The sequence below is a fragment of the Syngnathoides biaculeatus genome, chromosome 16, assembly GCF_019802595.1.
Source record: "Syngnathoides biaculeatus isolate LvHL_M chromosome 16, ASM1980259v1, whole genome shotgun sequence".
Taxonomy (NCBI): domain Eukaryota; kingdom Metazoa; phylum Chordata; class Actinopteri; order Syngnathiformes; family Syngnathidae; genus Syngnathoides; species Syngnathoides biaculeatus.
Window position 1 is genome coordinate 3385548 of NC_084655.1, and position 12797 is coordinate 3398344.

Here is a 12797-nt window from a genome sequence, read left to right on the forward strand (position 1 = left end):
ATGGAACTTTTTGTTCATAATTCCACTGACCGCGTTCGGAGGACGAGGAATGATGAGTTCCATCCCAAGAACACCATCGCTACTGTGAAGCATGGATGGTGGTAGCATCATGCTTTGGGGGTGTATTTCTATACATGGGACAGGATGACTGCACTGTATTAAGGAGAGGATGACCGGAGCCATGTCTTGTGAGATTTTGAGGAACAACCTCTTTCCCTCAGTCAGAGCATTGAAGATGGGTCGTGGCTGGGTCTCTCAACATGACAATGACCCGACGCACACAGCCAGGAAAACCAAGGAGTGGCTCCATAAGAAGCCTATCAAGGTTCTCATGTGGCCTAGCCAGTCTCTAGACCTAAATCTTTGGAGGGAGCTGAATCTCCGTGTTTCTCAGAGACACCCAAAAAACCCTGTATGAACCCTGTAAGATCTGGGTGGAAGAGTGGGCCAAAATCCCTCCTGCAGTATGTGCAAACCTGGTGAACAACTACAGGAAACGTTTGACCTCTGTAATTGCAAACAAAGGCTACTGTACCAAATATTAACATTGTTTTTCTCAGGTGTTAAAATACTTATTTGCAGCTGTATCACACAAATAAACCATTGAAAAAAAAAAAATAAAAAATGAAAAAAAATCACACATTGTGATTTCTGGATTTTTCTTTTTAGATTATCTCTCTCACAGTGGACATGCACCGACGATGAAAATTTCAGACCTCTCCATGATTTCTAAGTGGGAGATCTTGCAATATACCAGGGTGTTCAAATACTTATTTTCTTCATTTATATCCAATGCTAACAATGCTACATCTACATCTAATGGTACTTTTCCTCAAAGCACAATTATTTAATATTAAGTCAATTTGGTTGTGGTAGTTCCACACACTTTGCCTCTAAGAAAATAGATGTTCATACTTTTCACACACTGTTTGAACCATGCAAATTTTCTGACCACCCTCACTAAAAGAATCAGAATTGTTTGGGATCAGAATCAAAATAAGGATGTGGAATTGCTCAAATTCAAACGATGGCCAGCCCGGCCCCTTCCTGACTGATAAATGTGTCATTTTGTTGTATCTTTTTAGATCTTTTTTCTGACTTGATTTTTTTCAAGAGAGGTAAGAGGGGAAATCCACTGATTTGCATTCACAATGTATCCAATAGGTCATGTCTTATGTACATACAAATTTGTAGTCGTCTCTAAAAATGTTCTCAAAATACTATTAAATGAGAAAGGATTTAACATCACATTGTCAAAATAGAGCACATATGACATGACCTATTGGATACAGTGTAAATGCAAACCAGTGGACTTCCCCTTTAAGAGATGTCTTGATTGAACAGGTCTCAAGGTAATGATGCTTGGGTGTGATCAGTGAAAATTAACCATGTATGAAATCACCATTGGTGGCATGGTGATGCAGCTGTAGAGCGTTGGCCTAACAGTTCTGAGGACCGTGGTTCGAATCCCAGCCCCGCCTCTGTTAAGTTTCCATGTTTTCCCCGTGTCTGAATGGGTTTTCTCCAGGCACTGCAGTTTTCTCCCACATTTCAAAAGCATCCATTAATTGGAGGCTCTAAATTGTGTGTGATTGTGAGTGCAACTATTGTCTGTCTCCATGTGCCCTGCGATTGGGTGGTAACCAGTTCAGGGTAAATCCCTGCCTCCTGCCTGATGACAGCTAGGATAGGTTCCAGCACTCTTGTAACCCTCGTGAGGATAAGCAGCTCAGAAAATGGATGGATGGATGGAAACCACAACTTAAAAAGCTTTTAAATTCACTTGTTTTAAATATGACTGTTTGATGACCTTAAACATTAAAATGGGAAAACTTTGCAAAAATATAAGAATTCGAGCACTCTGTCTGGTAGTAGTTTAAGCAGCCAGTTTATTTCTGTGATTTAAATGAGAATAAGGCTACATTTTATGACCAATTCATGCAGAAATGTCCGAAATTTCAATGGGTCCATATACTTTTTCCTCCTTCTGTACATGTTGGTTTTGGGTGGCATAACAATGAACTGAAGTGCTCAACATAAAGGAGTAAAGCCTCTTGAATAATGAATCTTAAAATGTAGCCTTTATCCTACATTAAATACATTTGTTCATGAAGAAAATGTTTGCACAAATCGCATTTCCAGTCTGTCACCCATTTTTGTCAGCGTATTTTGTAGTATGACTGATGAAGAAAAGAAAAGCAAATTATATTTCTAATAAATATGGGTACTAATTTATGTTGAAACCTGTTATTTGAGAGTTTTTGCTCTTTCTTTTTTTATTGTGGCATATTGCTTAAAAGCTTACGTATCAATCCACTGTTGTAAAGTGTCCCGCAGCTGCTCTCTCTGGATTGGCTGGGCCAGGGCGCGAAGTGTAGGCTGGAACTCTGTGACGGAGGAGGGCAGGTACTTGAACCACCTGCCCGTACTTGTGTCTTCCTGAAGCACATCCTTGCGTTTACCTGATAAGAATAACAGAATTGAGGGGAGGGACCGTGTCCCAATTCAGGGTGACAACATTCACAAGCTCCATTTGAAGGCAGGTGACATCCAAACTCGGCAAGATGACATTCAGAAGTCATGGGCTCCTCGCAAATGCGGTTTCTTTTTTTCTACAGGATGCATCGCTACATTACTGGAGAGCAAGATTTTAGATTCTTTCCGGACCAATGTTCAATCCTTACAACTTTGAAAATGTCTCAAAATATCGAACCATGAATCTGGTAGATATTTAAAAAAAAATAATAATAATAAAAAATAATAATAATGAAACCGAAGTGAGCATAAGAGGGATTCCAATTGCTGAAAAGGAAGGGTTTTGCGATACAAAAAAAAAATGAAATGGGGGTTAAAAAAATGGAAATGGATGTCTAAATAAAACTGAAATGATGATGGCAAAAGTTTTTAAATTATTTGTCTTAGTCTCATTTTTAAAATACAGTGTCACCAAAAAAGTATTCCCACCCATCCATGCTTTCCAAATTTTATTGCTAGACATTCTAAAGCTTATTTGACCATATTTTTCTCAAAAAAAAAAAAAAAGAAACATTTTGGACCTTATCCTTATCAGATAAGCTAAAGCTAAAGAAAAAGAGAATACGATGATTTGCATATCAGAATTTTTTGCATATATCTATTTTTAATTGAATACATTACAAACAATATATTTAATGTACAAGCTGATAAAGTTTATTGTTTCTGGTGCTCATCAAACACCTGTTTGGAACAGCCCACAAGTGAACAGGCTAATTGGGAACAGGTGGGTGCCATCATTGGGTATAAAACGAGCTTCCCTATATTCCTCAGGTCATTCACAAACAAAGATGGTGCAAAGCTCATCTCTTTGTGAACAAGTGCGTGAAAAAAAATAGGCGAAAAATTTAAGCACAATGTTCCCCAATGTACAATTGCAAGAAATTTATGGTCCATAATATCAAAAGTTTCAGAGAATATGAAAAAAATGGTCATTGAAAGACCTTTGATTCCCTCAAGCGGCACAGCATCAAAAACCGACATCAGTGTGTAAAGGATATCACCACATGGGCTCAGGAACACTCCAGAAAACCAATGTCAGTAAATACAGTTCGGCACTGCATCCCTAAGTGCAATTGAAAAGTCTACCATGCAAAGTAAAAGTCATTTATTATAAAACATCCAGAAACATTGCCGGCTTCTCTGGGCCCAAGCTCATCTAAGATGGAGTGATGCAAAGTGAAAAAGTGTTCTGCGATCCGATGAGTCCACATTACAAATTATTTTGGGGAAATTGTGGACGTCATTTTCATCAGGCCAAAGAGGAAAAGAATCATCTAGACTGGTATGGATACAAAGTTCAAAGCCAGCATCTGTCATGGTATGGGGTTGTGTTCGTGCAAATTCCAAGGGTAACTTACACATCTGTTAAGGCACATTTAATGCTGAAAGCTACTTACAGGTTTTAAAGAAACATGTGCTGCCATCCAGCAAAGATGTTTTTCATGGACGCCCCTGCTTATTTCAGTAAGATAAACAACATTCTGCACATGTTACAACAGCGTGGCTTCATGGTAAAAGAGTGCGGTACTAGACTTTTGTGCCTGTAGTCCAGACCTATTGCCCATTGAAAATTTCTGGCATGTTATAAAGCGTAAAATACGACAACAAAGACCCAGACTGTTGAAGAGCTGAAGCTGTACATCAAGAAAGAATTCCACATACAAAACTTCAACAATTACTTCCCAAACATTTATTAAATGTTTTTAAAAGAAAAGGTGATGTAACGGTGGTAAACATGACCCTCTCCCAGCTTTTTGGGAACACATTGCAGCCATAAAATTCAAAGTTAATATTTTGGCCAAAAAAAAAAAAAGTTTGAACATTAAATAACTTGTCTTTGTAGTGGATGAAATTAATATCAGAATCAGCTTTACAGGACAACACACAAGTAACATGTCTCTGGTAGTTGGAGCCGCCGAGTGCGACATGTTGAGTATTAAAACAGACAGGGAACTTTATTTTGCCTTATAAAAACTAATAGCTTCTAGCATTTAGATTGGCCCATTGGAGCAATAGTCCAGTGCAATGACTAGAGGATATTCAACTGTTCTATGTTATGTATTCACAGGTACATCAAGCGTGATTCTCTATTGTTGAAGAAATAAAGCCCTTGAGTTCTGAGACAAAGACTTTCATATAGTTATCTATACAGAATCACCATGACTGACATCAGAAGTCCCGCACCACAGTGTGAAGTCACATAGCCGTCAACCACAGCTCCTGAAGATCTTCTCAAATTATTTGACATTCATGAGAGGACCGCTCATCCAGCTCCTGCCCCTACAACAGCGCCCATGGCCACAGGGGTCAAAGCTGAGAATGTGAAACACCCAGTCATCTCTGCATGTGGAACAAGTGAAGAATGTACATATTTCACCCAACGATGGTCAGAATATAAACGAGCCACACGCCTCACTGGCCAGGACATCTTCCAACTCCTCGAATGCTGCGATGAGGCCCTCCACAAAGATCTATCCAACAACCTCACATCATATGACGAGATCACTCTTCTTGGCCACATCAAGACCCTGTCAGTCCGTCAAGACAATGTGATGCTGACTCGACTACGACTTCGGCAAATGTGGCAGGACAGAGATGAACCAGCGAGAACCTTCTCTGCACACATTATAGGCCAAGCAAGTGTGTGTCAGATCAACATCTCATGCTAGTGTGGAGCCCAGCTATCATATAGCGATCAAATGATCAGAGACACCCTGATAGTCTACCTTGCAGATGATGATATCCCCCTCGACGTGCTTGGCCAGGCCAATGAAGAGATGTCCCTTGATGAAACCATCCGCTTCATTGAACACGCCAGACATTTCCCAATCAACAGACAAATTCTTCCTATCCATGGATGCCTGTAGGGATCTAGGCATTATACCTGCTCATTTCCCTCCACCGAGTTAGTCATAACAGACTCTTCTGCCCCGCACAGTGATACTGATGATGAGCCCTGATGAAGACTGTTGCAACTGTCCACTCCACCAAACCCAACCACCTCTCCCTACACCCCTACCCTTTCCAGCCACTGAAGAAAACAGAGAAAAAATAGAGCAATGTTAGACTCTTATAAAAGTAGCACATTAAACATCTGTGAACATCAAAAGCTGCCCATGATGTCAGGACCCCCCATGAGACTTATTGTAGACACAGATGGCACACTCGTAGCATACCACACACCAATCCCAGTACCAGTCCACTGGCAAAAACAGGTGAAGGCCGGCCTTGATCAGGATGTTCAGCTTGGTGTCATAGAGCCTGTCCCAATTGGAACCCCAGTTTCATGGTGTCATCGAATGGTCGTCTGCACAAAGAAATCTAGTGAACTTCGGTAGACTGTTGGCTTCCAAGCTTTGAATCGCCAGGTAGCGAAATGGACACACCACACTCAATCATCCTTCCAAGTCCAGATCGTCCCGCGGAACACAAGGAAAGCACATTTGATGCCTGGAACGGCTACTATAGCATCGCACTCGACAGGACAGGCACCTGGCAACCTTCATCACACCCTAGGGCCGGTACAGGTATCCAGTGTGCCCTCGGGGATACGTAGCAACTGGAGACGCATACACCAGGTAATTTGATGAAATCTTTAGTGACATTGACAACAAAATAAATGTTATGGATGACACAATCATGTGGTCTCTTCTTCCAAGCGGTTAGGGTTAGACGAAATGGTATCATCCTCAACCCATCAAAATTTTCATTTGCCAAAGAAACCGTCAATTTCGCAGGCATAAAAATCACCCCCACAACTGTTCGTTCATGCTCAGAGGTTCTGAAGATGATCAAGGGATTCCCCAAAGCTTGCACCATCACTGATGTGGGAAGTTGGTCTGGACTTGTAAACCAAGTAGCATATGCTTTTGCATCAGCAGAGGGAATGCAACAGTTTCCCATTCTGCTACAACCCAACACACCATTCAAGGGGACTTAACATATGGGCAACCTCTTTGAAGACTTCAAGACCATCATAATCCAGGAAATACAAAGAGGCGTGGAAATATTCAACAAAAGAAAGCAAACGTGTCTTGCATTGGCTTCTGGAAACTTCAAAAACATTGAGTGTGCATATCAAGCAAGCCATTCTGATGCAGTCTAGGCTGGAAAGTCACACTTAATGGGCAGCAGCTTTACTTCATCGGCTGAAATAAGGTATGCCCCTATTCAAGGAGAGGTACTAGCTGTGGTGGATGCCCTAGAAAAAAACTCATTTTGTTCTGGCCTGCCCCAAATCTGATCATTGTGGTCGATCACAGACCCCTTCTCAAGGTGTTCAGTGATAGAAACTCGGATGCAATCCCCAACCCACGAGTGAGGAACTTGAAAGAAAAATCATTGAAGTACAGATTCCATATCACTCACATTCAAGTTATCCGTCATATTGCTGCAGATACTATCTCACGTTAGTTGGGGCTGCCAATCACCTTCGCCTGTCCAATGATGCAAATCCAGTCTCCTCTGACAACAACCTCCCGACCATGCCTCACAGTGTCCTCATGGCCATCAGAGCCCGACCAGACAGCCCTACATTGCACCCTAGCGAAGAAGAGGACTCTCTAGGAGGGGTTAGCTCCATCACCTAGAGCGATATTTGTGTGGCCACAAACAGTGACAACTCAATGGTCAAATTGATTGACCTAATTGAAAATGGATTCCCTGAGGCAAAGGACAACCTGCCAACAGAACTCAGACCCCATTACCAATACAGAGACAAATTGGTCGGTTTTGATGGTGTAGCTCTATAAAACGACCGCATAATCACTCCTCCCAGCCTACGTAACAATGTTCTCCGGGCACTACACTCAGCCCATTTAGGTGTCTCCCAGATGTGCTCTCAGGCTGATGCGTCATTCTTCTGGCCAGGTATGACCTCATCAATCAGTGAAATGCGTATGTGGTGCCTCCCTTGCAATCGTATAGCTCCATCACAACCAGGTGCTCCTCCAACCCCACCAGTGCAACCCCAACACCCCTTTCAATCTATCTGGGTAGAGTTCTTCCAATAAGGCGGACACCACTACTGGTGATTGTCGACAGGTACAGCAACTGCCCCATCGGGGAAAGAGCACATGGGGGATCCAAAGGCCTCATATCTAGCCTCAAGCGCACATTCACAACATTTGGTATCAGTGACAAGCTCTCACCTGATGGTGGTCCGGAGTTTACTTCCACAGGCACATTGGCATTCCTGCGCAACTGGGGAGTTCATCTCTGCCTCTCATCTGTAGCATTCCCTCACAACAACAGCAGGGCAGAAATTGGTGGGAAGACCATAAAGAGGATGATCATCAACAACAATAGTTGGAATGGTAGCCTCAAGAGAGATGCGTTTCAAAGCACCATCCTTCAATTCCGCAACACACCAGACAGAGAGACACGTTTATCCCCAGCAATGTGCATCTTCGGAAGGCCAATTCGGGACTTCATCCCAATCTACACAGGCAAGTACCTACCCCACAAGATGTGGCAAGAGACTTTGAGCAACAGAGAAGAGGAAATGAAATAAAGACTACACTACACTCCAACAAAGATTCACCAATGTTCAGTGCGCTATCTTCTGGGGGAACGCTGGCATCGCGGGGACAAGATGGAACAAATGAATGAATGATTGTGATTTTTTTTTTTGTGGATAAGTGTGGTGGGCTGTATTGAAAAGCCAAAGCCGTAGCATGCCACTATCTGTTATATACTGTACGTTTTAATATGATGGAGACATTTAACACTTGACTTATCATAGACTAATGACATCATTGATATGTACCTGCAGATGCAGAAGAGGTGACATTTTCCAGGATGGAAAAAAGTAGGCCAGAGCTGAGGCTTCCTTCACCTGGCCTGGGCCCCCCTTCAGGGTGCATATAGAAAATGGCATAGGCCTGAAACAACGTGGTCACCAGCAATTCCACAAGGCTACACACTTGGGCCTTGATACCTGCACCTGAAAAAAGATTTTGTAAATAGTCATTCAAAACCACACAGTGGAGGTAATAATTATTTGATCCCTCACTGATTTAATCTACTGACCGACTGACAAAGACATGAGCGGTCTATAATTTTAATGGTAAGTTTATATTAACAGTGGGATAAAGGAATATTTTAAAAGAAAATTGGGAATAATATTTTCTTTTAAAAAGATAAAAATGTATTTTCATTTCATTGATTAAATTATTTTATCCTATCCCAACAATAAAGAGTTCTGGCTCCTATAGGGAACTCGTCTCACTTTAGGAAAGTAATCCTAATATAAACTTGTTCACTGTATAAACACACTTCTCCACCTCTCCAACATGGGCAAGACCCAAGAACGTCTTAAGGACATCTGGGACAAGAATGTTTACCAGCAACAAGGCTGTAATGGGCTGAAAGTCAATTGGCAAGAGGCTAGGTGAGAAGGAGACAAATGCTGGAGCAATTTAAAAAAATTGAATCAAAATAAAATGGCTGGCAATCTAACTCAGTCTGGGGCTTCTCGCAAGATTTAACCTCGTGAGAGTATCTAAATGATCATGTTAAGGTTAGCCATCACCCCGGAACGACACAGGAACTTGTTAAAGGTGAAATCCAGTGCTTGCATTTACAGTGTATCCAATGGGTCATGTAATATGTTCCCTATTTTGACAATGTGATGTTAAATCCTCTGTCATTTAATAGTGTTTTGAGAAGAGTTTTAATCGACAATTATGAATTTTAAGGGGCGCTGTCAATTTCATAAGTCACATGCTCTACGTGGGCGTATGTGACGTGTACTGTGCTGTTCCAAACGCTTGATTACATCGGACACCATTATGCCCAGTGCTGATTTCTCAGATTTATCCTCATGTGATGAAGAAATAGCAGTATCGATTGATCGGGAAGACTGAGGAATACTTCCATACAGATTTGAACCCGTGGCTGTAATTCTTCTTCTTTTCCTTTCGACTTGTCCCGTTAGGGGTCGCCACAGCGTGTCATCTTTTGCCATCTTAGCCTATCTCCTGCATCTTCCTCTCTAACCCCAACTGCCCTCATGTCTTCCCTCACCTCATCCATAAACCTTCTCTTTGGTCTTCCTCTCGCTCTTTTACCTGGGAGCTCCATCCTCAGCATCCTTCTACCAATATACTCACTCTCTCGCCTCTGAACATGTCCAAACCATCGAAGTCTGCTCTCTCGAATCTTGTCTCCAAAACATCCAGCTTTGGCTGTCCCTCTAATGAGCTCATTTCTAATCCTATCCAACCTGGTCACTCCGAGCGAGGACCTCAACATCTTCATTTCTGCCACCTCCAGTTCAGCTTCCTGTTGTTTCTTCAGTGCCACCGTCTCTAATCCGTACATCATGGCCGGCCTCACCACTGTTTTGTAAACTTTGCCCTTCATCCTAGCAGACACTCTTCTGTCACATAACACACCAGACACCTTTCGCCAGCTGTTCCAACCTGCTTGGACCCGTTTCTTCACTTCCTGACCACACTCTCCATTGCTCTGTATTGTTGACCCCAAGTATTTGAAGTCGTCCACCCTCGCTATCTCTTCTCCCTGTAGCCTCACTCTTCCCCCTCCGCTTTTCTCATTCACGCACATATATTCTGTTTTACTTCGGCTAATCTTCATTCCTTTCCTTTCCAGTGCATGTCTCCATCTTTCTAATTGTTCCTCTGCATCCTCCCTGCTTTCACTGCATATCACAATATCATCTGCGAACATCATGGTCCAAGGGGATTCCAGTCTAACCTCATCTGTCAGCCTATCCATTACCACTGCAAACAGGAAGGGGCTCAGAGCTGATCCCTGATGCAGTCCCACCTCCACCTTAAATTCCTCTGTCACACCTAAGGCACACCTCACCATTGTTCTGCTGCCATCATACATGTCCTGTACTATTTTAACATACTTCTCTGCCACGCCAGACTTACGCATGCAGTACCACAGTTCCTCTCTTGGTACTCTGTCATAGGCTTTCTCTAGATCCACAAAGGCACAATGTAGCTCCTTCTGACCTTCTCTGTACTTTTCCACGAGGATCCTCAAGGCAAATAATGCATCTGTGGTACTCTTTCTAGGCATGAAACCATACTGTTGCTCGCAGATACTTACTTCTGTCCTGAGTCTATCCTCCACTACTCTTTCCCATAACTTCATTGTGTGGCTCATCAACTTTATTCCTCTATAGTTCCCACAGCTCTGAACATCCCCTTTGTTCTTAAAAACGGGAACTAGAACACTTTTCCTCCATTCTTCAGGCATCTTTTCGCCCGCTAGTATTCTGTTGAATAAGTTGGTCAAAAACTCCACAGCCATCTCTCCAAATTGCTTCCATACCTCTACCGGTATGTCATCAGGACCAACTGCCTTTCCATTTTTCATCCTTTGTAGTGCCTTTCTTACTTCCCCCTTAGTAATCATTTCCACTTCCTGGTCCATCACTCTTGCCTCTTCAACTCTTCCTTCTCTCTCATTTTCTTCATTCATCAACTTCTCAAAGTATTCTTTCCATCTATTTAGCACACTACCGGCACCAGTCAACACATTTCCATCTCTATCCTTAATCACCCTAACCTTCTGCACATCCTTCCCATCTCTATCCCTCTGTCTGGCCAACCTGTAGAGATCCTTTTCTCCTTCTTTCGTGTCCAACCTGGTGTACATGTCTTCATATGCCTCTTGTTTAGCCTTTGCCACCTCTACCTTTGCCCTACGTCGCATCTCGATGTACTCCTTTCGCCTCTCCTCAGTCCTCTCAGTATCCCACTTCTTCTTCGCTAATCTCTTTCCTTGTATGACTCCCTGTATTATGGGGTTCCACCACCAAGTCTCCTTCTCCCCTTTCCTAGTTGAAGACACACCAAGTACTCTCCTGCCTGTCTCTCTGATCACCTTGGCTATAGTCGTCCAGTCTTCCGGTAGCTTCTGCTGTCCATCGAGAGCTTGTGTCACCTCTTTCCAAAAGGCCGCACAACATTCTTCCTTTCTCAGCTTCCACCACATGGTTCTCTGCTCTACCTTTGTCTTCTTAATCTTCCTACCCACCACCAGAATCATCCTACATACTACCATCCTATGCTGTCGAGCTACACTCTCTCCTACCACTACTTTACAGTCAGTAACCTCCTTCAGATTACATCGTCTGCACAAAATATAATCTACCTGCGTGGTTCTACCTCCGCTCTTGTAGGTCACTATATGTTCCTCCCTCTTCTGGAAATAAGTGTTCACTACAGCCATCTCCATCCTTTTTGCAAAGTCCACCACCATCTGCCCTTCAAAGTTCCTTTCCTGGATGCCGTACTTACCCATCACTTCTTCATCGCCCCTGTTTCCTTTACCAATATGTCCATTACAATCTGCACCAATCACAACTCTCTCGCTGTCTGGGATGCTCAGAACTACTTCATCTAGTTCCTTCCAGAATTTCTCTTTCAAATCTAAGGTCACATCCTACCTGTGGTGCATAGCCGCTAACCACATTATACATAACACCCTCAATTTCAAATTTTAGTCTCATCACTCGATCTGATACTCTTTTCACCTCCAAGACATTCTTAGCCAGCTCTTCCTTTAAAATAACCCCTACTCCATTTCTCTTCCCATCTACTCAGTGGTAGAATAATTTAAACCCTGCTCCCAAACTTCTAGCCTTACTACCTTTCCACCTGCTCTCTTGGATGCACAGAATATCAACCTTTCTCCTAATCATCATGTCAACCAACTCCTGAGCTTTTCCTGTCATAGTCCCAACATTCAAAGTCCCTACACTTAGTTGTAGGCTCTGTGCATTCCTCTTTTTCTTCTGACGCTGGATCCGGTTTCCTCCTCTTCTTTGTCTTCGACCCACAGTAGCTGAATTTCCACCGACGCCCTGCAGGTTAGCAGTGCCGGGGGCGGGCGTTGTTAACCCGGGCCACGACCGATCCGGTATGGGATTCTTTAGATGAACGCTCATATTTCTTTGGCACAGTTTTTACGCCGGATGCCCTTCCTGACACAACCCTCTGCATTTATCCGGCCTTGGGACCGGCCTCCAGATTGCACTGGTTTGTGCCCCCATAGGGCTGCATTACCTGTGGCTGTAATTAATGTTGACTATTCAGATGGTTCTTCAGGCATAATAATGCTGAGTCTGACTACTCGGAGGCCTACGCGCGACAGAAGTGCGTAAACAAAGGTCCACAGGAGCTCCAGGCAGGCAGCCGTGGATGGTTCTTCGGACGGGAATGACACGGAGTCTGACGAGAGAGCTCTGGCAGAAGCCGCGAGCCGAGGTTCCAGGCGGCGAA

General features: G+C 43.2%; 1 protein-coding gene across 1 annotated transcript in view; it reads right to left on the reverse strand.

Moving 5' to 3' along the window:
* cog1 (component of oligomeric golgi complex 1) overlaps positions 1-12797 on the reverse strand; it is a 67980-nt gene that overhangs the window by 35870 nt on the left and 19313 nt on the right. Inside the window, exons 4-5 of the mRNA XM_061846162.1 lie at positions 8303-8479; positions 2306-2462 (exon numbers count right to left, since the gene is read on the reverse strand). Coding sequence (XP_061702146.1) covers positions 2306-2462; positions 8303-8479 — 334 coding nt within the window. The remainder of the gene's footprint in view (positions 1-2305; positions 2463-8302; positions 8480-12797) is intronic.